Genomic DNA, 26,245 nt, shown 5'->3' with positions numbered 1-26,245 from the left:
GAGGAACCAAGCACCAGCTTTAGCTTCTGTAAGAAGACTGAAGAAAATTTTTAATACCCTTATACTACCATTGTACCAAAGGGAGAAAAGGCAAGGAAGAAATAAATATTCTAATTTTTGACTTTGAATTCTTTGGTAGAACAAGTAACTGGGTTTACCTGAAAACCACAGTAGAAATAAATATATTAAGAGATAGCCATGAGTATTGTAAATTATGTTCTTTTTCCAGTTTATTGTTGGTGATAATCTAATTTCTCTGACAATGTTCATGGAAGAATCTTGTTTCCCAACTTGTGTCTTTTGGTCAGTGTTTGCAGTCCCTCTGTATAACCTTTTCAAAACTCTGTATAAATTCTGTAAAACTTTTTTCTTCATATTCTTCACATTCTTTGCATTTTGCTGATGTTGTGGAATTCAACTGAAAGACAAAATGCAATAGTAAAGCAGGATACTGATCTATTGGTTCTGATAGAGAATTAAGTTGTTTGTCCTGTTTATATGGATAATTCCAATGCAGATAGTGGCTACAGAAAACATTGGTGGTACTTATGGTCTGTGCAGTTCTTGGCTTACTTTCTGAATAGGATCAGCTTTCAACGATACATCAGTGAGAGATGCAAATGGTTCCTTTGAAAATTAGGACACTTCTCTACATGTGTCTAACCATACCTGACTTTAGGAACTGAAGTTACAAACTGTTAATTATACATTCAGACGTCCTGACATGTTTATGCATGCACAAAAGTATTTGCTTTGATGGGAATCCTGAAAGTTTTTTTCTAAAAAACCACTGAACTCAGCTTTTTCATTGTTACCTATACAGGCTGCTGGATCTCATTTGTTTTCATCTGCACCATCTCACATTTTATAAAACAGAAAAGGTATTTCTGCTACTGAAGAAACATTTTTCATTTACCTTTTTCCCACAGACTCTTGGTGCTACTTACCTTTTTATTTTCTAAGCTTGCATTTCCATTTTTCCATATGTTCACTACATCCTGTGTTTCGCTACAATTTTTGATACGACATTCTTGAATAATCACTTCTGTCTCTAAGAAAAAGCATCTCATTACGGGTTCTTGGCATTCTTCCTGAAAAAAAAAAAGCAGTTGTAATAGTTTTACGAATAAAAAGGAATAAATGAATGTAGGACATAATTTATGATATAATTTATGATATAAGTAAGATACCATTTAAGATACAATCAGCCTGGAAGTGGCTGAGTTTTACTTACTAGACATCTTTTCTTATTATTCAAATACTTTTAAATATCAGCAGAGATGGGTTGTGAGACCTAAACACAAAAAGGCCAGCCAGTTTGCATAGATTAGTGAAATGTAGTGTTTTAAGGAATGATATAGGAAAATAATTAATTAGGATAGAAATTTGGGATATAATTAAACATAGTGGAATTAAATTAGTATTATTCTTAAAAATTTTAACACTTTCATTCAGAGATCTGAGTTCAGAATGGGTAGGGGAGAAGAGGAACCAGATATTACCTGTATTTAACGAATTAAAGAAAAAGAGGCAGAGCTACTAATTTCTCCATCAAGTCAACAATAAAGCCAAGAATAAGTCCCAGGTTGTTTGTCTGACTTCCATATCATACTGTCCCAGTGTAAGAAAATCTTCCTGACATTACTAGGTATTAAATCAGCCATTTTAATGAATTAACCTCTCTAGCTTGCTTCAGTTAAGAGAATGTGTGTGCAGGTGTGGACATGTGTGTTTTGTGAGCTTTTTCCATGTCATGTACAGACACATCAGGTTCTGTGCTTTGTCTGGTTTGCCAGTTCCACTGAAGACATTGGTATTGCTGCACTCTGCAAGCACTCTGACACTGTTCTGTGCTGAGGTAGTCAGTCCACCATTTCTAGGATATCCTCCCTCATTATGGAAAAAAAATCTTGTCTAGGATATCTGGATTGTCTGTGTTTGTGACAGTCTGCGTGTGAATGTTTATGCTGTCGGGAAAGCAATGTCTCAGGAGCAGGCTACTACCACAGCAATGAATCCAGACAATTCCTCCAGGGCTATGCCAAAGGTGACTGCTAGGAGTGGAGGATTGGTTGGCTTCATTTTCTTGGGATTCATGTGTCCCATGGAGCACAGACTGAACTCCACAGCAATAGATTATGAAAAACTCTCTTCAGCTATGAATTTATGGATACTGCACTTTTATGGGTCATTTTTTCCCCTTCCTTTAAATTGCAAATGAATACCAATATTATTTTAGCAATGTTTGCTTGGAGAAAATAGTTTTGGATCAGAGAATCACTGAATGATATGGGGTGGAAGAGACCTTAAAGATGCTCTAGTTCCAACCCCACTGCTATGCACAGAGGTTCCTTCTTGTAGACTAGGTTTGTCAAAGCCCCATCCAACATGGCCTTTCAATTATTGAATTTTAATAGCAGGTGATTCAATAAAAATAATCAATACCTGCTTACATAATTAATATAAGTCATTTAATTATCAGAACTGTTTATTCTAAGGTGAATTATTTGATTTTAGAAACTTTTGTCAAATTAGACCAAGACTGCTTTAGGAGAAAGTTGCTAGCAAAGAAATGGAGCCACCATATTAGACCAGTTGTGATCAAATTCAGAGTTTACTTACATCCTCATCTGTGTTTGCAGTATATAAACTGACATCAATGTCCTAAAAGAAAACAAGAGTTGGAATTAGGAGCATTAGCTAACAGATTTAGAAATAATAAAGCTTACTCTTCAATACATGGATTAGCTACCAAGTTCAAAGGCCAAATCTAACCAGGTCTTAAAGTCAGCCAATAACCTGCAGAATGGGCTTCACTGTGAGGGAGACTCTCAGAACAGAGTCCCACAATACTTTGTCTGAAGGGGCTAACTCTCAAGCCCACTGTCCCTTTTCTTAGGAAAAGTGCTGGAGAAAATGATATTTAATTCTAGAGTTCTGCAGTATTTGGTGAATTCCAATTCCCTTTAACCCTCTGTTTCCACCCATGAAACAGCATCATACAAACACCATCCCTTTCCCTGCTTCCTCTCACTGACTCTTCCTAGCTGAGTACAGTGCTACATATTTAACTGTCTTCACCTATGACTATATGAAATGCTGACCTTTTTATGAACTTACTTTGGATGTCTTGATCTTCTCCAAGTCTTTCAGAACTTCTGCCCACTTGCAATGACCTGCTTCTGTCTTTGGCACATAAGCACTAGAACAGAAGAAAAAGTGATCATTAGGCTAAACAGCAGGTATATACAAGTTTTATGCTGAAAAAAAGAGTTAGAAATTATAAGATACTATAGACACATTGTTTACATGTATATATATATATATGATAAATGTGTGGGGCACGCATATTTGACAAATCATGAAATCATATAGATACATAAAACTGTCACATACTGTATAAACAGTCAATTTGTTTTTTTTTTTTTAAAGGCCAGACTTATAGAACTTGATGCAAGGGAAAGGCTCAATTACTTAATGTAACATACCTAAAATTCTTTTAAAGTATACAAATAGAATTCCAAATCCACTCTCTAAAGTAACTGGAGACAAGTAACAGCTGTAATAGTAAAAATATGCATATACTGTCTAATTAACATTGACTTTGTAGTTACCATAAGATGATTAGTCCCATCCCATTCTTTAAAAGGCAAAAGAAATGGCTGTTCAGAAGAAGACACAGCTGATACTGCAGACAAATACTTTTCAGGTGTATTTTCTGAAAGACACAACCAAGGTGATACCTTGTCACAATCTGATTGCACAGAATTTTGCTGTAGTACTGACTTAATTAACCAATTTGCCAAGACATCCAATCAAGGCAGGACTACCTGTTGTGTGTAGCTGGAAAGACCAACTGATTTGTATCTTGCAGAAGTATATAATCACTTTACAGAACAGTTGGTAGGAAATCAGATGCTGAAGGCACACTGTGAACACCTGAACTCATCCTGGGCTCCCTATTTATTTATCTGTTCATATTGCAAGCTGCAATTTAATGCAGAGACCATATTAAAGAGCTTCTTTTTTGTTTATGATCTTTCCCCTGGCTACCTTTTGTCACCCAAATTCAGTTAGTTACTACAACTAGAACATTAACTACAATATTGTGATTGCATATATATGAAACTCTGCATTGAATGCATCAGATGCTATAGTTATAAATGTTAAACATAGTATTTAGAGTATATAGTTCTTTACATAGTGTATGTCTGACTAATCATAGAATCACAAAATATTTTGAGTTAGAAGGGACCCATCAGGATCATCAAGTCTGGCTCCTGGCCCTGTGCAGGACACCCAAGAGCCACACCATGTGACTGAGAGTATTGTCCAAATGTTTCTTGAACTCTGTCAGGCTTGGTGCTGTGACCACTGCCCTGGGGAGCTTTTCCAGTCCTCTGGGTGAAAAACTTTTTCCTGATATCCAGCCTAAACCTCCCCTGACCAGCTTCATGTTGCTTCCTTGAGTCCTTTCTCTGGTCACAGAAGTGATCAGTGTCTGCCCCTCCTCTTCCTCTCATGAGGAAGTTGAAGACCACAATGAGGTCCCTCCCTCAGTCTCCTCTTCTCCAGGCTGAACAGACCAAGTGCCCTCAGCTGCTCCTCATACGGCTTCCCTCCAGGCCCTTCACCATCTTCATTGCCCTCCTTTGGACACTCTCTAATGGTTTAATATCTTTTTTATATTGTGGCACCCAAAACTGCCACAATATTCAAGGTGAGGCCACCCCAGTGCAGGGACGATCCCCTCCCTGACAGGCTGGTGATGCTTTGCCTGATGCCCCCCAGGACACAGTTGGCCCTCCTGGCTGCCAGGGCACTGCTGACTCACATTCAACTTGCCATCGACCAGGACCCCCAGGTCCCTTTCTGTGGCACTGCTTTCCAGCCTCTCATTCCCCAGTCTGTCTGTACATCCAGGGTTGCCCCATCCCAGGTGCAGAATCTGGCACTTTCCCTTGTTGAACTTCAAATGGTTGGTGATTGCCCAGTCCCCTAATTTATCAGGGTCTCTCTGCAGGGCCTCTGCCCTCAGGGGAGTCGACAGCTCCTCCCAACTCAGTGTTGCTAGCAAACTTACTTAATATTCCTTTGAGTCCTGCACCCAGGTCATTAATAGATATGCTGAAGGAAACTGGGCTGAGGATGGAGCCCTGCGGAACCCCACTAGTGACAGGTCACCAGTCTGATGTTACTCCTTTTAATGTAACTCTTTGTGCCCAGTCTGTGAGCCAGTTGCTCACCCATTACACGTGGTTATCCAGCTGTGTGCTGGGCATTTTGTCCAGAAGGATACTGTGCAAGACAGTATCAAAAACTTTGCTGAAGTCTGAAAAGATTGTATCTACTGGCTTTCCTAGATCAGCTAGGTGGATTATCCTGTCATAGAAGGAAATCAGGTATGATAAGCAGGACTTTCCCCTCATGAAGCCATGCTGACTGTGACTGATGACTGCATTGTCCTCCAGGTGTTTTTTAATACTCCCCAGAACAATCTTTTCCATGATTTTCCCAGACACTGAAGTGAGACTGACAGGCCTGTAGTTTCTGGGGTCCTTCTTCTTGCCTGTCTTGAAAATTGCCAGCTTCCAGTCAGCCAGGACCTCTCCAGATTCCCAAGACCACTTGAAAAATCAAGAGAGGCTTTGCGATGACATCAGTAGCTCTTTGAGGGTTCTCAGATGAATCCTGTCTGGTCATAGATTTGTAGGGATCCTACTGGAGCAGTAGATCACACACAGTTTCAGAGTCAGCTGGGAGTTGATCATTCTTGCAGTCGTGGTCCTCCAGCTCAGGGCGCTGAGACCCCCTTGGTCTGTCATCCATACAGAGGCAAAGAAAGCGTTAAACACCTCTGCCTTCTCTCTGTCCCTATTTGTGAGGGGACCATCCTCATCCTGCAATGGGCTGATGTTATTGCTATACTGCCATTAATATATTTGAAAAAACTTTTCTTATTGTCCCCCCCATTTCTGGCAGCTTCAACTCCAAGTTGAGCTTCGGCCAAACAAATTTTCTCCCTACAGTGGCAAGCAACATCTCTGAATTATTCCCATGCCACCTAACCTGGCTTCCTCTGGGCATATGCCTTCCTTTATCATCTTACTTCCACGAGAAGATCTCTGTTCAGCCAAGACAGCCTTCTACCTCATTTACTTGACTTGTGACATTTGGGAATTGCCTGCTCCTGTGTCCTTAGGAAGTGATGTTTAAAAAGTGACCTGATGAACCCCAATACCTGCAAAAACATATTCCCAGGGTAATTTTCTACTGGGTAGTGATGCATTTAAGAATTTTGTCAGGGGAGTCTGGCAACTGGAAATAAGGAGGAGTTGTGAGCCTGGTAACCTTTGTAACAAAGTCACAAGCCCTTTGATTTAAGCTGATACAGTTCCTTCAAAGACCTAGGTTAATTATCTGCAGCAGTACAGTGCTTTTGATCCAAGGTTGTATTTCTTATCATACATGCAATACTTTTAATATCATTAACAAATTATGTTTCTTTAGCAGTGATTTATTTACAAACTTGCAAGTAAATATTTAAAAATAGACCAGAGAACATAACAAAACAAGCGCTAGCACTGTGCAGTGGTAAAAATTTCCAAATGGGAGATCAATCCATAAACTGTCAGGATTCCAGCTAACTTGCTGAAAGCCACCTTAATAAAGCAAAGCCAGGGGCATGATAATTATATATGTCACAGGGGACTTCTGAAGAGTATTTGTAACAAATATTTGCTGCTCTCTTAAGTGGAGAATTCTTTAAATACTTTGCAATTATTTTGTTTCCAAACCCCAAAGATATAGCTGAAATAGCATAATAACCTAATCATACATAAATATCTACATCCGGTAACGAAAAACAGTGTCAGACCCTTTTATCCCCTTTGTTTGTCCAAAATCTGTTAAATAAGAACTATGTAAATGAGTGATTCTCTGATAATCTAAATTTCTGTCTGGACAGAGCAAGTAGCATCTCATCCATCTTCTGAGCAATTTCAGTATGGAGGGTGCTGTGTTATTAGCAGCCAAAGTAGGCCAGGAAGCAAGGCTCGATCTGTCACTGTTTCCACAACAAAAAGAAATTGAAGATATGTAAGTATTAAACCCAAAATATTAAGTATACATACATAGGAATGCAATGGAAAAGACTGCTTGGCTCTAATCAAGAGAGCTAAATCACTTTGTTATAGTATGACAGTTAACATTTTCACAGTTAACATTGTTTGGTCTCAAATTCTCATGTTATTTCTTTTAGTTTTGGGGTTTTCTTTGTTTGTTTTTGTTAAATATGCATACCAACTTCTTTGATTCAATATGTCAATCCCTAGAAAATATCCTATTTTTATTGGGAGTTTTGTTTGGTTTTTATTATTATTATTTCATTGAAGATCAAAAGTAGCCTTATGGGGAAATTCCAAGTAAATGTAAAGAAATTTTAAATCTGTTTGGTGGATACAGATGAAGAACACGTATTTTAATCTCATGTTTTATCAAAATTATTTAAAGTGTATTAGAAATATTTTACAATAGTTAAACATTTTTATCATTCCACAGGTCAGTTTTTATCAAATGAGATCAGGTGACAACAAATTAAAATATGAGAGACTTATGATGAGTCCATAAGCATGTACCAGCTTCCTGATTTATAATTAGTGTTATGGGGCCTTTTTAAAAAGGCGATTCGAGAGGAAGTTCCAATTTATGCTGGAGAACAAAGTGTTCAAGGTGAGGAAAATAATATATTATTATACCTAATGAATAATGGGCCAGAGTTATCATTAGTTTGTAATTTTTTTCCTATTTTTAATAATTGTTCGCAGTGATGACACTGGAACACTGTTCTTAATGATCAATGTCTTTATCTGCATCTTTGGTTTTCTTAAATATGTGAGATAACTGTTTTACTGTAATAAAATAACAATTGCTAATGTAAAATAAGTACTTAGTTTTCAGAAGTAACAGAAAGCTTGTACTGATAGTAAAATATGTGAAAAATATACTACATGCATACTCCAAAGGGTACTCCATTTGTTCATAGAGAAAGAGGTTCTTGATGTCAACGAGATCACCCAACACATTCTTTTCAATTCAGGGCCATTTTCCACTTGAATTTCTTAATTATTTCATCTGAATTATTATTCAACAGCAGAAGCACTGTTAGCTCATTTGGAAGCTCTGACAAATTATTCTCCTGCCTTGAACACAGAGTGCTATAATGCAAAAATTTTCTTTGGACAGTGTCTGTTTTTAATGTCTTACACTGTCTAATCATTAACCAGTTCCTCTCTGTCTTCGTTAAGTCTCTGATACCCTGTGACCATTGGACAAGGGAGCAGCTCATATTTATGTAGGTAAATGGTTCTATTTGTAGCTTGTATCCTATTAAACTCCTACTTTAAGTTGAGGATTAAAACCTTTGTAAGTGAATATATGCTTTCCAAAAATCAATGATATACACAATAAGCTTTGTAAAAGGAATGCCATTTTTTAATAATGAAATTTAAATTAAGCATTTTAAGAGCAGTTACCACTGAGTGATATCTCAGATACAGCAGTACTGTTTTCTTTTTAAAGAAGCAGACTTATAATGACAAAAATTTTCTTTAACAAGTCTGAAACAGTCAATGATTTTGCTGGTTTGGCTGTCACAGAAACAATAATCTAAGTTAGTCAAAAGAAAATATTCATAACTCTTTACAGTATTTAAGCTACATATCAAGCTAAAGTTACATGGCTTTGCCTATATACTATTTGTCTAAACTTCTTTGTTAATATTTGCTTATAAATTTCTCAGTGAATCCTTGAGATGTGATATTCATAAGCAAGCAAGCTTATTTCCTGACTGTGCAAGTTGGTATTCTTGGCAAAAGTCCACTATTATTTTTTTATTATTTTTTTATTCTTTATTTATATCTTTATTCCTCATCTGCTTCACTGTTCTTGAAAACAAGTGACCAGAAGCATACAACATACTCGGATCTTACGAATCATTTAGAAACTAGTGATAATATTTTCAGCTTCTATTGGAAATAGGGAAATGCCTACTGCCAGTGTTTTCTTCATGATTGTATCACAGCAGTGGCTCATACTTCAATATGAATTTTATGCAAGAATTTTATGTCCTCTTCTTTCAGAATCCTGGAATGTCCTAAGAATTTTTTGCTGTTTGCAGAAAACTCTCACCCTCAAAAAAACAACCCCAAAACCCTGAAGTCTAAACTTCTTACTTTTTGGTTATGTTCAAATTTTCCCTAACTTCTTGACCTGTAGCACAAAGCTCTTTTTCTTGATCAGCCCTTTTTCCCTTTGCCTCTGGGCTTTCTGGCTAGAAATGATGCTGACAGAAGTCACTAGTCCTCACATTCCTTGCTCCTGAGAGCAAATCACCCTGCTCAGGCTGCTCTCTCTTGTAACAACCTATTTTCCCATTTCTCATCTTCATTCTGTCACGCAATAGACTTCTTGTACATTATTTATCCTATTTTAGACAGTCTCTTCTTCCACTCTGTTCTACAAATATGTGTCCTCAGCACTTTGGCTTCTTGAGCAACAAAGTACTGTAAATCTTCTTTTCTCTGTTACTGCTGCAAATGTCCCTCTAAAATCATACTGTCACCTCCAGCTCTCTCAAGTCCTTGAACATTTTATTGAGCAACACCTCAGGAATAAAGTAGGCTTTTTAAAATTCATATTCAAATACTGTCTGCATCACACAGAGCTGAGTTTTACACTCTTCTATTTGCCTTGTTTCTGCAATTCTTTTTCAGTGTCTCCTTTGCCACAATAATTATAGCCTCCTTAGAGAACTCTGCCTCCTCCCCCAACAAAATCTCATCCTGTGACTCTTGTTCTGCTGTTCTCTGTTGGCTCCCCTGATTAAATGTTCTGTCCTCTTGTTCTAGTGCAATTCCCTTCAAGGGGACAAAGTGCCAAGTAGCTGCACAACTAGAGTGCTGCATCTATTTAGGGTTGTGTATTCTGCATGATATTGGAACTCTTTACACTCAGAAGCAAAGACAACACTTTTAATGTCAGAATCTATAAGACTGGGGAGAAAATCAGATGTTTTTCCCATTTGTAGCCTAGTCTTGTAACAAAAGAACTTCATCCTTTTTTAAAAAAACAGATTTTTTTTTTCAGGAGAGAAGTCATGGAAAGTAAAGATTTCATAAACTAATGGAAGTGACTAAAAGAGGAATGGAGCCCATAAAGAAAGCAGTACTTCCGAACTAGATAGATGTTTCCATATTAAGGCCTTAAATAAGTAATTTTGAAATCAAATTTTCATGGATCACAAGTAAGTTTTAGAGGAAAGACATATTCTTATTGCCTTGTCATGGAGTAAATGCTGGAAAACACTGAAAGTCAAAGGAGCATACTCACTGAAGGATCTCTCTGCTCTGTCATTCCTAAGTTCCTCTAGTCTGTTTAAAGAAAACAACCAAAGGGAAAAAAAAACCTGAATATAAATTAGTGTCAGAATGTAATTATTCACATCAGATAGAATTCAGAGAAAAAGAGAGAAAACCACATTAATGTACTCTGAGACAATAAGAGACTCTGTAGCAGGTACAGAGGTATAGCCCCTAAAGGTACCTAGGTACAGCCCTCTAGACACACTTTGAGAGTAATTTCATTTGCATATACGGAATTTTTTATATCAATAGAAAAAAGTAATATTAGTAATATTAACTTATGAAGGGATCTAGTACCAGGGCCTTAAATTATTTACCAATTTCTAGAGACTAGACCTGTCTATCAAAGAAACATATTTTACATCTCTGGTAACTTATGAATACCATTTGATGCCACAACTATTAAAAACTTGTTTCTTTGCTATCATGGTGCCTGAATCCATTATGATTCCACAGCCATTGTAGTTCCTCTTCTCCCTCCCCACCAATCTTTGCATAGAAGCCTAGGAAATCAACTCTCAAGCTCCACCAGGGTTACCAGCAGCCCTCCTCCTCAAGGTTTGAAGTCAAAGAGTGGGCTTTCTGTCCAGCTTGTACTACTTACTGCTCCAGAAAGGAAACCAGTGGAATTCCTAGGTGTTAAGCTGAATCACATGGCTGAATGCTTGTCTGGATGAGAGCCAAACCACGCCTTAGGCTGTTATGTCTTCAAGCTTTTATTTCATAAAACTAGAGTGCTTTCTTAGAAGTTTTGTAATTAGATGGAGTTGGGCTGGCTAAAGATTTTTTGCAGCATTAAAACTGGGCATTCTTTAAGTATGATTCCTATTTGATTACTTCCCTCCCCCCAAGAAATACAGCTTTCCTTGTTTTTACTGTACAGTGGCGACTCTCTTGTGGAGTACTATCCTAAAAAGCTTATTCTGCTTGTATTAGAGTGGTGTTGACCTTCAAAAGTGTGTTCTCAGTAATCAGCATGGCAAGAAACTCTCTCAGTTTAATCACATATGTTCTTGGTTTGCTTAAGTACTTGTTGGTTTGCTCTGACAGTTCTCCGGTAGGACTTCTTCTCCTGTCTGCTCTTGCTAATTGGCATTTATGCCAGAGTAAAGTTTGCAATGCCTGTTTGAAAATTTTGCCAGAAGGTCACAAAGTCGTTGCTATTCCACTCAATACCTTAAACATCAGATTTTGAAATGTAAGAACGTAAATATTTCCTTTGACCTTTTTTGTGTTTTTTTTTTTTTTATGCGCATGTGTGTGTGGTTTGTGGTTTTTTTGGTTTTGTTTGTTTGTTTTGGGGGGTTTTTGTTTGGTTTTTTTTGCAAAGCGTGTTTGAGGCCCTGGGCCTTACGAAGATGTGTCCTACACTCTGCTATAGACCTGAGAGGAAGTTTGTCCCTGGAGCAAAGAAAGATTTTATACCTTTCCAAAGAAACTTACAGTCACAGTAGCAATGAAACCCAACAGAAGTGCTGCAATACTTAGGGTTAAATATTACTAGCTGAATATAAGTATGAACATTACTAATTAAGAGCCTTCCTTTTAGTCTGTCTGCTTTTACTAATTTGAAAGTCACAGTCTCAGAGAAATAAAACAACACCCCATGACCACAGGCCTCTTTCATCAATAGCTCTCCTTGAAATACGGATGCCACGTCCCTGTTTGTATGATTGAGAGACCAAGACATCAAACATGTTGCTTACCCCTTGCCTGTCAGTTCAGGATCTCTCTTAGGCAATATTTCCCAGATGGCAAAATCCAGCCAGGAAAGAAAACTTCTTTCTCTTTACATCCTTCCACGTAATGTCAGTCATTTCAAAGTATCAGTCACTCCTTAAATTGTGAAAGATCAACTTAATGTTGTCCTAATGCAAGGATACATGGTATTAATGCTAGATTAACTTGACAAACACTGTGATTGACATATAGAAGCCCTAAGTTTTGCTAGTGGCAAAATTAATTTAACTCAAATGCATAGTATTTGTAATACATTGGTAAAGAACAAGTATATAGCAAAAAACTCTCTTGTAGGACACAGATGTTTAGATTTGACCATTTATCCCCAAGCAACCCCCCTCAGGATGCAACATGCAAAAATTAGTTAAAATGCCTTTCGGAATAAACTCTACCAGATAAATAAGCAGTAGGAATAACAGGAGCTTCTAAATGTAAAGGACATTAATAAGACACACAAAATAGGGCCAGAATTAGTCAGTGCTGAAGTTTGTTCTACAAAATGTGGCCCAACCTATGTGTATATATATATGCTGTAAGGCACTCCCTGTAAATATTATTTGTGGCATTTTTATCATAGCAACAAATATCCAACAGGGAACGAAAACACAATTTCTGTGCCTTTAGTAGTAGGATGTTAACATTTAAAACAGTATCAAACATGGAAACTTAAACTGCAAAATATTGTCATACTGATGCATAAAAGTTGGAAATTCTGAGATGACAAAAATAGTTGTCACAGGAGCAACTGCTGGACAAATAATATCTCAGCCTTAGGAAAATACTCAGCTTAAAGACTATGGATGATACCATATGCTAATAGAGATCTGTAACACACTTTTAATGGAAGACTAAAAATAGACAGTGCAGTTCTCAAAATGGTAAAGTAAGGCAGTATTTTCAGAGCTTTTTTAAAAAAGGAAAACTATGATCCATGACCCTCTCTAACAACCATACGTTTACTGGAATTTACTGGACCCTGAAGTAAAGGGGCAGAATGCAGTCTGAAACACTGTAATTTTTCTCATGCTTTTAATCCTATTTAAAGAGCAGAATGAAATCCTAATATGTGTCAATTGCCATAGCTTTACTTAAACCAATAAACTTATTTTGATTTCCAAAATTGTCGAGGATTTGACCAAAATGTTAACCAGGGAAAACCAGATTTATTGACCAACTGAGGAAAGCAGCACACAAGCTGTTGTAAACAGACCAACGGGCAGAAAAAAAATAGAATCAGGATTCTAAGAAAGAAGAACAAAATATCTCTGCTGTAGATTTATTTCATATAGGATATGTATAAAAAAGGCAAAAAACCTGGAAAAGACATTATTTCTGCTTTATGTTACTCTAAATCACTTATAAATAACGGTGCAGTAGGACTTCAAGCAGCAGCAACTGTTCTTAGTCTCTTGTCTTTGGATACAGGAGAAGTGATCGCTGGAAAAGCTCTAGTGTGTGTGCTACAGAAACCTCCCCCTTTCATGTAAATTTTGAATGTGTTTTTGTGAAATGTAGCCATTGTGAGAGTGCACACTGAACCACTTCTTTTCTATATGTGAGCAAGTGCTAAGTGCAATACAGTATTTGTCATTCTTCGTGGTTTCTTCTGTCTATTCATATGGATGATGGTTTTCCTTCATTTCTTGGCAGCCAAACCCAAATTGAACAGAGGAATGAAAGAGGTTGTGTGTTTTTAAAATAACGAGAATTAATGCAGTCAAAAAAGCATAAGTGGTAGTCACAGTTCCTAACAGTGCAGCACAGCACTCATCCAGAAACCTTTAAATTTTCTTTCAGAAGGAGTAAGATGACTCTATGAGTGAGAACATTCATTTAGATAAAAGTATTTTTAAAAAAGATTGAAAAAATACTTCACAGGGGTGTTAAAAGTAGCTGTATCTTAAAATAATTGGCAGTACTGCAAAGAGTAAATGATTCCCTGGGTGCCTTTATATTATAAAGCTGTGTAGACCAATTTAATTGAAATGGAGGAAGCTCTTGGCTAAAAGAGTTAGCACTGTAGGATTGCTTACTTTATTTATTTAACACACAAGTTGTCAAGTCAATAGCAACTCACTGCATTGACAGTAATCAAGAGATTACAAATGATTCTGATATGCTCATACAAGAAGCAAGATAAATTGTAAGAGGTGAAATACGTATTGTAATATTAATCCATGACCACATTGCAAAAAGCCAATCAATTCTATTGAATGTGTATATATGTGTATAAATATCATTTACAGAATTATGATTGGTCTTGATAAGTAAAGGAAACGTTTGGGGAGATAATGTAGTCTGCCAGAAAAATTCATACTTCTTACAAATTGGGAAGTGCATATCTTCAGATCAACATCAATAATAAAAAAAAAAAATGTAGTCTCATTTTCAAATCAGACTGCTTTCAGGAGCTCCCAGTGAAATAAATGCCTGATTCAGCTACAGGTAACTGCCACATCCACGTTGTGATAAGGCATAAGAGGATGATAAGATAAAGATCAGATTTCCCCATAGTATTTTTTTTCAAGCAAGATTTTTGTCACATTTGAATGGTAAAGCTAGAAATCAGTCTTGTCATTATAAACAAGGGCACATACAGTGTTTTATCTGCCTCACAGCCATGGTCTTTCTTTAAGAATAAAAAAATTACTGATATTAAAAGCTACATGTTATATTGTTTGCCTGAACACTACTCAGTTTGCTGAAGGCATACAATCCTACTGTCCTATATAAGCTTTACCTTGCTCTCCCATTAGCTTACTCCTTGCCTGCCACCAGAGGAAGGTACCTATTTGTCCTGGATGGAAGCACAACGTTGCAAACTGCTTAACTGTGCTGTCTTTCAAAGAACAGCTGACAAAAACTGGTTTTGGCAGATATTCACCCAAATGCCATGTAAGGTCCACATGGTCGGTAAAGTTAGAAACAAATTTAGAAGTCACCAAAAATACACGGCCGTTCACATACAGCCTGGCACCTTTTGGTCTGAAAGCCAAAACAGGCATCATGCACATAGAGACACATGGCAGAACACAACTGAAATGAAAGCAGTAAGGAAAAGTCACAGGAACTATCAGATGAATCCCAAACTGCCACCTGACTTCTGAAACTTCCCTGACTATACGTTTGAAGATGTTAAGACTTAGCTTTATACTCAAGTCTTATGGCTGCATTTTCTATGACATGCTACTAATGATAAATCCCTGGACATTTCAGTGTGGGACCTCGAGAGGCCAAGGAATCAGCTGCTCCTGTCCGTGTGAGCATTCCTCTTCAGGTTTGGTTGTTTTTCTTTTTAAACTGAACTGATAGCATTGGTTGCCTATTTCCACAAAGGGAACAAAACCAGAACAAAATGAGGTTGTGTTATACCTGTCTCAGGTCAGAGTGAACACACCAGCACACTCTTGCTACTTTCATAGACTACCCCAACTCTCAAACTAAAACCAGAGTTGGCACCAGTGCAAACACTGATTCTGAGGATTAAGGTAGCACAATAGGTTCTTTCACCACTGTTCCTTGAGCCCTTTCCACAGGACATGCAAACTGGATAATCAGCATAGCAGAGAGTAAGGCAGAAAGGTGTACGCTGAAGAATTTTACACTTTCCTACCCTAACGCTCTCATTTGCTTCGTACTTGAACATTGAGCCTGCAAGTTGCTGTGTCTGCTCCTTTCCCACTGGGTTTTCTATGACACTACTGATCTTTATCTTACACCTGTACAGGCAGCCAGCAACAGTTTTACCTCAGAGTGGCCATGCAGCAGTCATCTTGTTGACGACCTGTTTTATATTAAAGCTTCTTTACCCAGGTTCTGCGCACTCAAAGGCCTGCAGAAAATCCTGTTGGAAGAACGATGTCACGTACAATGACTTTTCACTAACCTGTAGTATATACCTTTTAGTTGTAGTTCTTAGAGGTTAAAAACTAGGTATGTGTCCCTGATAGGAACTAGAAGAGCAGACAAAATTTAGGAATACCAGCACAGACTGCAAGCAAAAGTCCTCTAGGACCTCTGTGACCAGTTGTGAATGCCAAGGGAAGAGCATATTGATTCCTCCCTTGTCTTCCAGCAAAGAATTCATACAAGGCTTGTCAGGTTTGGGGCTAGTGTTTTCAAGTTTAGAACTTCTTTATCCTCTCTTCCCTCACTGTTTATCAGCATAGATAAATATTCGCTTTTTAATCAATTTTTTAGAATTTTATGTAAAAGTTTCTTCTATATAAATACATTTCAATTTTTGACAGGCACTGTTGAGTTCTAAATGTAAAATATGACAGAAAGTAATTTAAAAATGGAAAATATTACATTAATTAGGCCTCTTCATAATGTAATTTTCTGAAGAGCACTGCTTTTACAAACCTGTATAACCTAAGGGAACATACCTTTCTTTTTTTAGGTCAGCTTGAGTTTTCTAAAAGCCACAATGTCACTATCTTGAATACACATATGTGTTATTTTCAGACATTACAATGTAGCAAATGCTGGCATTTACCCTTTTCATGAAAAAAAGTCTTTTATGTCTTTCTGGTTTTGATCTATTTATTTTTGTTTCAGTTCACCAGGCACTGGGAGAACATTTTGATCATTTGCAATAGCTATTTCAAAACTGAGCCAGCTAGCTGAGAAAAAGAAAACAAACTTTCTTCTCTCTTACTTGTAAACTATGAATTTAAAAAAGCATGGAAGAGCTCTGTCATTTACTAGTTCTAAATGCCTGGAACAACGTAACATACTTCCAAAATTCCTTTTTAGACCAAAGCAGGAATGTATGGAATTCTTCAGAGCACACAGGAAAATTGCATCCCATAGACCCCAGTTTGTGATCAGCTGAAGGGAAGAAAAATACCGGTTTATTCTATTGGTTTCAGTAAGAATGAGGTGTTTCTACTACTCAAATGCCTAGCATGTTTTTCCCAAGGATGCTCCTTCAGAAAATCTAAGGGATACTGAGCAAAAAGAATTACCTATTACTTTTAGAATGCTCCTTTTTTTCTTCTGTGTCAGAAATAGTTTAGCTAGTCATATTTAACTCACACAAAACAAGATTCAAATATTCTTTGATCATGGAACTTCTGTTTATCTTGCTGAGAGTGGTAGTCAAATTATCTATTGGTTTCTTGTTAAAAATTGTCACATATGCCTAGCACATAAATTGCATTATTGTCATTATAAGTCATTCATCTTTAGTTGGATGAAAACTACTAGAAAACTACTTTGTCCTCGCTATGACCTGTGTATCCTGAAATTGCACACAGTTTAAAATGAAATCTGAAATATTCATATATCATTTAAATTATGCAAAATAATCTACAGGCAACCATAAAATCTTATGAATCTGAGAGATAGTTATATGAGGGCAGGAGATGAGTGGAGGTTTTGTCCTTAAAAAAAAAAAGAAAAAAAAGAAAAAAGGAAAGACTAAAAAAAAGAAGGAATTATTTCAAAAGCAGAACATGAGAAAACTTAAATTTAAATGCTAGAAATGAGAGCTAGACTTTGTGTGTTCTGATTGCCTAGAAAGAATGCAAATGGTAAGAATATGTCCCTATAACAGAATTTTCAACTGGGTTTTTGCCCATGCTCCTGAATGCCAGGGTATATTTTCAGGTAAACAACCATCCTTCTGCTTAGAAGTTAAATTAGTTTCTCCTCTGGGCTCACGCAGTGTAATTGTTCTTGAGAGACTGGCTACTAAACCAAATACTTTGCATTTAGAATTTCAGTGACACCCAAGCCAGGTTTCCATGGTCTTGAGACAGTGCATTGGTTGATTGAGCAGCATCATATTATTAATGTCACAGACCAGAAGAGGCTTCTGGGAGTACCATTCCCCTTTCTAAAACAAAACAAAAGGTCTTTTTTTTTTTTAAAGATCTTTGCCTAGTCCCTAGGCTTCTAGAGAAGAGTCTTCAACATTCTGAGGGAACTATTTGCCTCATAATACCCATGCAACTGCATATGATAGCTTAATCTCTTGTAGTACCATCATGTGGACTCTTCTTGAAATGGAAAAGGATATGAAAAAGAAGGAAGACTTTCAATGACATCTATGGTCTTTTGCCTCTGAGAGGGGAGCTGCTGGAGTTCGACCTTGCTGCTGGTTGAATTAATTGTTTTCTTCAGACTAAACAAAAATTTAGTTCTAATTTATTAAGTACTTTGAGGATTTTTTTTTAAAGACTGGTAGCTCAAATGGCCAATCTCAGAATAAAATGGCCTCATACTCTTTTAGCAACAACTAAAACCCAACCTTATTCTCATCTTAAGTCCAAAACACAGCACTGTACCAGACACGAGGAAGAAAATTAACTCTGTTCCAGTTAGAAGGACAGGAAGACAGAAACTTCAATCTAAAATGCTACAGTGTGCCTCCCAAGCTAAGTAGACAATTTTACCTGCACATTAACAACCGATGGAATGAGAAATATTGTGGCTGATTCATATGATTCCAGACCTTAATGCTGACATATTGTTTTATTGTCTCTCCTTTGCATTAGTATCATGATGCAAAATGAAATGCACATCAATTATTACAGAAAACTTTAAAACCAGGCCTCTTTAGTAACAGAGAGTTGTGTCTTGGAGGGACTAAATCCACCAAAATATCCTGGGAAAGCCTAAGATCAGCCAAATTGCAGCATAACCTCCCAGCATTCTGAACAGAAGCAAGAGAGCAGGAAAATGGTACCAGTCTCTAACTGTGTGGAACAGGATAATGAGGTGAGAAACATCTCTTTTGTATGAAACAAAATGAGCATAAATCCAGGCTCAAAGCCACAGTCCACTACATAATACTGTGTTTGTTTGGAATTGTTAATTAAAAAAAAAAAGGAGAGAGAAAAATCATGTTGTTTATGTAGGAAATGGGAATTCCCAGGAGTCATCTCACTATTTATATGTAGCTAGGTATTTCAGGGGAACACAGCTAGTTAAATGAGAAAAATTGGAGAGCAGTTAGGGACACAGAAGAGTACAAATCATGCAAACCAAGGTTCTCTGCTGAAAAGTTTGTTTGAAGGTGAGACAAGGAGATGTGAAGAAAGACATACTTAGGATTCAAGAGAGAGGGAAAATACTTACCCACATAAGAATTTAGGCAAGACATAAAGGCTAACAATTCTACTTTTCAAAGAGTATTGTGAGGCATAAATGGTCTGGTGCATTGTGTTATGTTGCAGTAGAAACAATTACTTTCATAGCAGCCTGTGCTTTATGAGTTTCGTTGGAAGTTATCTTGATGCACAGACCAGAGAACTGACTGCTAATATCTGCATGAAAAATATATTTTTAATATATAGCTGTACTTTCTTTTATAAATAACAGAATTCATAAAAGTAACTGTTTTTTCCATAGCTATTTTCCTTAAATCAGTACAAAGAAATGGCACTGTGAGGTCTTTTCCTCCCCCCATATCCAACCCCCTTCCCCCAGGATACCTGTTAGAAACTACTGGGGGCCTGTGATCGTAGTCAGTCCAACAAAATCCCATGTTTCTTCTAAAAGGACTTCATTAATCACCTATCTTGAGATGAAGTGAAACTTTTAGATTGTATTTAGGGAGGGGGCTTTTTTTAATCTTAAAAAAGTGCTAATACACTTCCACTTGACTCTGTTTTCATTTAAAAGTGAGTTTTCATGCTGACATTTTTCTCTTTCCTCCAGAAAAAAAAAAAAAAAGCTGTGAATAAACTTTTCCCAGAATAACTTCATTCAGGAAAGCATTATTTCTTGGCTTAGGGAAGTACCAATAAGTGCTGTGAAAGAACAATGATTCACAATAATTCTGTGCTGGATATTGATACGACAGCACTCCACTACCTGTGATTCAGTCACCAGACAAAATGATGAGGCTAATTAGTAACATACAGACAGTGTCTGCCTCTCAAGTGCCCTAAAAACTTTCCCCTTTTGACACAATACCAGTAAAAACAAGGGAAGGCAGTTCCACAGTGGCTGGGTAGCAGGACTGCTGAGACTTTGGCTGTCCATGCAATTTAATCCTACTTGGCAGCTGAGCACAACATCAAGGTAGTCTTCAAGGAAACTAGAAGTGGAAGAATTTTATGCATCCCTTTCTTTACAAAAACACATTTTGATACTGCATTATACCTTTGTCAAATATAAATATTTTTAACCGGAACAAAAAAACCCCAAACCCACAAGAATGCAAACCTTACACCACTAAGTTCAATGTATAAGAATAAATATTTCAAACATCCCTTAATATAACAATGCAGATAGTGGGCATCCCTGCAATTACTGAGGCCACAGGTTTGTTTATTCTACAACAAACACTTCATTTCTGTTTGCTGTCCATGCACAGAAAGGCAAGTAGCAGGAAAAGAGGTGGGAGTGTGAGTGATTTGTCTTGCAGCCTGAGTGAGAGAGAAGCACACGGTCGTTCTCAGCATGGCATTACTTTTAGACTGTAGGGCTTTTCTGGACTTCTTAATCATTTTAAAAGTTTTAATTGGGGTATTCCCAAGCAGGACCAGCCATTTCTGCAGTTACTTCAGTAGCTGTTTCTGGATGTTGCTGTGTTTCTCAGTACTGTTTTCTGACAAATTTCTATTGCCTCTTTTTTCAGGCAAGTTTCTCTCCATGGTCTGAGCCTTCTTCAGGATATGATAATTGAATTGATCTTACTCTACAGACATGGATGGTGAGCAAAGCAGCCAACAAAAGGAATATTTTTTTAATATTCCTTAATACATTCCTTTAATAATTTAAAAGGCTTATTTGTTACTCTGAAAAGGAAAATGCTCCTCTCTATGAAAGAGACTTTGTTATCCTCACTCAGGAGCTAGGGAACAGAATCTATTAATATTACATCCATTTCTCCTTGGCAACAATCATGAAAGTTGTATTTTTCATCAGGTTTGGAATGGCTGTTCCATGGTTTCCCTCTTTGTTGCCAGCACAATCTGTAAAGCTTGGAGAGAGAACACATCTTCATTTGGCTTTGCAAAAAAGGTCTAAATCAGGTTTAGACTGAGAATGTCAGAGGATGGAAGACATTGGAGCAAAGACAAGAGAAGGCAAGTCTGCAACCTACCATAGTACTGAAGGAAAGCTGTAACTTAGAGGCTTGACTCCAACAGGAAATTTTCTTCAGAAAGGACAGAGCAAAAATCTCCCAAGTTGCTTCTGGTTTTCTTGGAAATTGCTCACATAGCAATCATGTCCACCATGTCATAACCTATCTCACTTCTCAAAGTGATATAATTAAAAAATTGTTATGCAGTAATTCATAGAAATGCCCATTGTAGTTGCAACCTAATTTCTGTGCTCACCTCTAGTTTCTTTCTTTTTAGGACTTTGATAAATTTTAACTCTTACACTGAAGAGTTACATGGTTGGTGTTTGTCTTCAAAACAACTCCAAGCATGAATATGGAGAATGAATACGCCTGGAGGTTTCATTTTCCCAGCAACCTTAGTAGGTTTAAAGTACAATAGAATAAATGTAGTTTACAACTGGCTAGATGGTTATAAAGGTGTAACAAAATACTACATATGAAACTTCATTCAAACATTACTACGAAATAGCTAATAAAAGCATTGGATTTTATTACAACTTTTTTATTACAACTTTCCAGTTGTAGACCTAAAGTTGATTGTGTTAAAAAAAAAAAAAAATCCTTAATGTATTGATGATGGAAAGGGAGGCAGGAGAAAATGCACTCTCATTGGATGGCATTGTGTCATCCTTCACGGAGCTGCAGATTCTGAACACCAGAAGTCAAAGGCTGTGTGCAGTGAGTTTTATTCCTTCCATAGACAAATAGACCTAGCACTCAATTTGAACTGGCATAGAATTTCATTGACTCAACTGAGTAATGAACAGGCATTTTAACACCTTTCAGATAAAAGAAATTAACAACCAAGATTGGGGCTGATTTTTTAAATTTTCATGAGCGAATGAATGAATTATAGGTATTGGTGGCATTTCGGTGATCTTTTTAAAAGTAAATTTTGATATAACAAGAATGTGAAGAAAAGATGAAGGTAATGGAAATGTATGTGTATCCCTGCATATATACCTGCTAATATATTTTAGTGAAATGACAAAACCACTCTCTTTTCTGTGAAAGACATAAAAAATTTAAAAATATGACATTTTCTTCAGATCCCCTAATATGAGCAAGGGAATGCTCTAACCACATCTTTTAAACTTTCAGATTCAGCTGGAGAAACATACATTAGGAGTAACATGTAATTTAGTCTAAATTTGTAGTTTCAAACCATAAGGTAAACTATTCTAGAAACTTCCAAGAGAATGAAAAATCCTGCTAGTGCTAGTAGCTCTTAGAATCAGTGGAACCAGACACCAGGTGAAACATACATCTGCCCAACCCCTTTATTTACTTTATTCTCATTTTTACATTAATTTAACGGTTTATGTTAAGGATTAATGTCAGAAAAAAGCTTTTATTCAGTAACCTCCTAAAAATAACCTTCTACAACACCATTTAAGAGTGTTGTAGAACACAGCACTGGACCAGAGCTAGTTCAGTGCACGCAGAAACACCAGTTGCTACCCTAAGGATAAGGGGTTTTTTGTGAGTCTGTAGATTAATATTTCTTTGACTGCTTCCCTGTCAAGTTCCCAAGGACCAGCTACTTTCTAACTTTTTGTTTATGACACCTTTTATTCTAGTGTATGGAGACAACATAGCAAAGTGACCAACAGATTCAGTTACCAAAAATCATTTTGATAATGAAAAGCTGATCTGATTTCTGGAAAACTGACTGGGAACCTTAATTCCTAATTTTCTGGTAATATTGTAACTAACTCTCTGTTCCAGTGAGTGATACCTTTTTGAGCTGATCTCTGGAAACTGTTCTGACACTTCTAACATTATCAGAATGTGCTTAGCTTTTGTGCAGTAGTTTCTAAGAAAGTATTTTATATAAATACCCTGTTAAAAAGAAGTGAAAAGATAGCTTATTTAGAAAAGCATCATCAAGTTCAAATCCTTATTGATCACTAAAGATTTAAAGAAAAAAAATCCATACAAAACTATGATAGAGTGCACAACAATGTATTCTTAGTGGTTGGAATCTCCTCAGCTTTTTTCCTCATAGAAGATTATTCTACCATGACTTCATATTTTCAATTTATTTGCATTTTTTTATTCTCTTAAGAGGCACAACATAGATGTTACACCTAGATATTACACCTGGCTATATGTTACACCAGTTTTTAGATGCTAAGCTTTATTGGGAAGGATGTTGTCTTTTTGTTTGCACCTTCATAGCTACATCATTCATTGTATATAAATAAGAGAAACAGCATAAAATGACTAATTTAAGAGATGATAAAGTAACAGTAAAAATACCAGATGAATAAACTTGCATAAACCTTTAAAAGGGGTAGTGGTCGAGTTGTACTTAAAAATGTTCACTGGCTTTAGAAGCAAACAGAATTGCTCCCAGAAGACGTGACTTTTAAGTTATCATGAAGGATGAAGGTGTTTAAATAGATAAGTCATAATAGAAGCCCCATTAGTATGACCAGGGGGCAAAGTAAGCTTGCTTACTGAGATAGTCACACAATCCTGTGTTGGCATCTGGCTACATGAGTAATGTCTTTTTATATTCTTTAAGAGCAGTTGGGGAAATATTGAAGTCAAAACAACACTGGCTGTATTTGTGTTTGAAATACTCAGCATAAATAGAGACTTGAGATGCATTTAATTTTTTTACAAGCTTAGAAGTGTAGATAACCTTAACTTGACTCATGTGTGCTACAGGCAATCACTGTGGAAGAACTGGCACGCAGTAACTTGTACCTGCTCAAGACAGTGACTCATGACCTGCTCTGCCATTAACAAATATCACATTTAACATCTTCAGTGCCATCTGAGAAGTGCCAGGACCTGCTTCTCTATATGAGAACACGGGCAGAAGGCTGAAAATACAGGGATAAAGGTTCGGGGAGTTATAGTCCACTGTGGAGAGACAGAATATAATGCAGAAGATGGTAGAAGTGTAGGCCAGAAAGAAGGATATGTAGAAGTGGGAACACTATAACAAGGCCTGTGACAAGTAGGTCCATGCAGCTCTCTAGGCCACAGTACTCGCAGATACCTGAAGCCAACAACAAGCAGAAATTACTATGATTTTCTAATAGTGATCTTTTGTGTTTTACCTCAGTCTCACAACAGAATACAAACAGCAAAATGGTAAGGAATTGAACAGAAACAAGAAACAAATGTTATGACAACTGACTCTCTCAATATGGGCTGTATTCTTCATCTGTGCCATAAACTGCTGCCCTCTGCTTCAATCCTCCCAACTTTCCATAGGCTGCATTGGGGGGACATTTTCTTCATAATGAGGAGGTCTATATTTTTCTTTCTTTTAGTAAAAACTAAGAGTCTGATATAATCCCTCTGGCTATTGGGGAATCAAGGACTAACTGAGTTTTGAGCTGATTAATTGGTTCCATGACTTCTGCAGAAAAGCAGCTGGAAAGCCAGCGGAAAGGATGAGTTCTATTTTCAATTATTAGCAAATACACCCTTAGGAGTGAAGAAGCTAAAGAAACTTTGATCAAAATTCACTGTAAATAGAATACAACCTGTCCTAAGCAACAACTTCACTTTTCCCTTATATTAAGGCTTTGCACAGGGACCTGTTCATCCATATTGGAGCACGTTGGCAGGGAAGGCCAGGCGGGATGAGGCTGTGGAGGCACTGCAGTGCCTGTCTGCTTTGGAGCCCTGCTGCACTCTGTTTTTTCCTTCATGGCAAGGTACCATGCAGGCAGCTCTCTGTTCTGCTGGCTGTCATGGGATAATCAAGTGTTTGGAAATGGGTGAATCCCATCTCAGACTGCCAGGTCCCTCAGCAATAGGTCTCACTGCTGACCTGGAGGAAGGTAAGGAGCAGCCTTTCAGTGCTGGCAGAGGGCTACTGGGTGTCATCAATGTCCTAATGTTCAAAAGATAAGTTACATGTTTGTAGAATTGCCTTGTTAAAGTTTAGGGCTGGACATGCATCTTGGGGGGAAGGATGCACTACTGATAGTGGACACAAAGAATGCAGAACTTATGGGCCACAAGGCAGAACTCCCAAGATAAGGAAGAAACTAAAAAAACCCACTTGGCAACTGTGCTGAAATGAGCTCCAAACGGGTAAAACTTAGTTCCATTAGGGGGAGATCATGACTGCTAACTCAAGCGACCCACCAACTCAAAAGAAGAGAAAGACTGAGCATGCAGACTAATTAGCATAAAAAGTGAGGGGAATTATAGAATAGCAATTAACAAGAGAGCTATGTAACTTGTAGCCCAGGAACATTAATGCCTTTGTTTGATAAAATATATAATTAGAGAAAATTTTTGACAGTCATCGTGCTGGCTTTGTGGATTTGCCACCCAGCCCCCATTTCCGTGCAAAACTGTAAATAAACCAAAACCTCAACTCTGTGTGTGGAAGCCTCTTGCAGAACCTGTTTTGGAACATCACCATATGCTAATTTCTTTGGGGCTATAACAAGGTCACCTGGCCACACTGCCTTCTGGAAATGCAACTGATACATAAACCTCAAGAAGATGGGTTGGGGAGCTCTGAAGAGTGCTAATGAGGCTGAACACTTGCAAGGATTTTCCTCCTGTATTAAACACCCTTGTGGGTAAAGAGTTTTGGCCTCAATTTGTGAAAGATCAGTCAGACATAGTCATTAGGTCCAAGCATGAGGGAAGGTCTGCTAGAACTTGCTGTGCCACAAATTAACTGTGAAAAACCAAACCAATTTACTATATAATTCTGGTATAAGTGAACAACAACAAGTGGAAAAACCAAAGCAGAAAATTATCTAAAATACTAGAAAGGTTTCCAGGCCTTAAATTTGCTCTGTTACCTGGTTTTCTTGTTGGGTTGCAAAATAACATGAAAAGCTTTGCTGAAATTTCCTAAAATACCATGTTGTTTAAGGGACACCTACCTGAGTCTCCAGCCTGCTCAGTGCTCCAGCAGAGTTTTGTACTGGCCGTGCCATCCCCAGCGTCCTGCCTGCTGGATCATCACTCAGAAGAGAAGCATAGAATCTGGATCAGGAAATTACATTGT

The 26,245-nt window shown here is 37.4% G+C and overlaps 1 protein-coding gene and 1 long non-coding RNA gene across 2 annotated transcripts; one reads left to right on the top strand and one right to left on the bottom strand.

Moving 5' to 3' along the window:
- Positions 1-212: 212 nt before the first annotated feature.
- On the bottom strand, positions 213-26,245 carry IL15 (interleukin 15). The gene is given in 7 exon segments (XM_051768155.1): positions 213-418; positions 948-1,091; positions 2,623-2,664; positions 3,121-3,202; positions 3,615-3,718; positions 26,121-26,150; positions 26,153-26,245. Coding segments are annotated over 7 exon segments (564 nt in total). The 5' UTR covers positions 26,201-26,245; the 3' UTR covers positions 213-304.
- Positions 7,039-20,991, top strand: LOC127460974 (uncharacterized). The gene is made up of 5 exons (XR_007899927.1): positions 7,039-7,098; positions 8,336-8,357; positions 15,378-15,438; positions 18,665-18,887; positions 20,755-20,991. It is a non-coding gene; the product is annotated as an uncharacterized LOC127460974 (long non-coding RNA).

This window comes from Manacus candei, unplaced genomic scaffold, assembly GCF_025592945.1.
Source record: "Manacus candei isolate 608988 ecotype Guabito, Panama unplaced genomic scaffold, ASM2559294v1 h1tg000092l, whole genome shotgun sequence".
Taxonomy (NCBI): Eukaryota; Metazoa; Chordata; class Aves; order Passeriformes; family Pipridae; genus Manacus; species Manacus candei.
The sequence above is the reverse complement of the archived record's forward strand: the minus strand, read 5'-3'. Positions and strand labels throughout refer to the sequence as shown.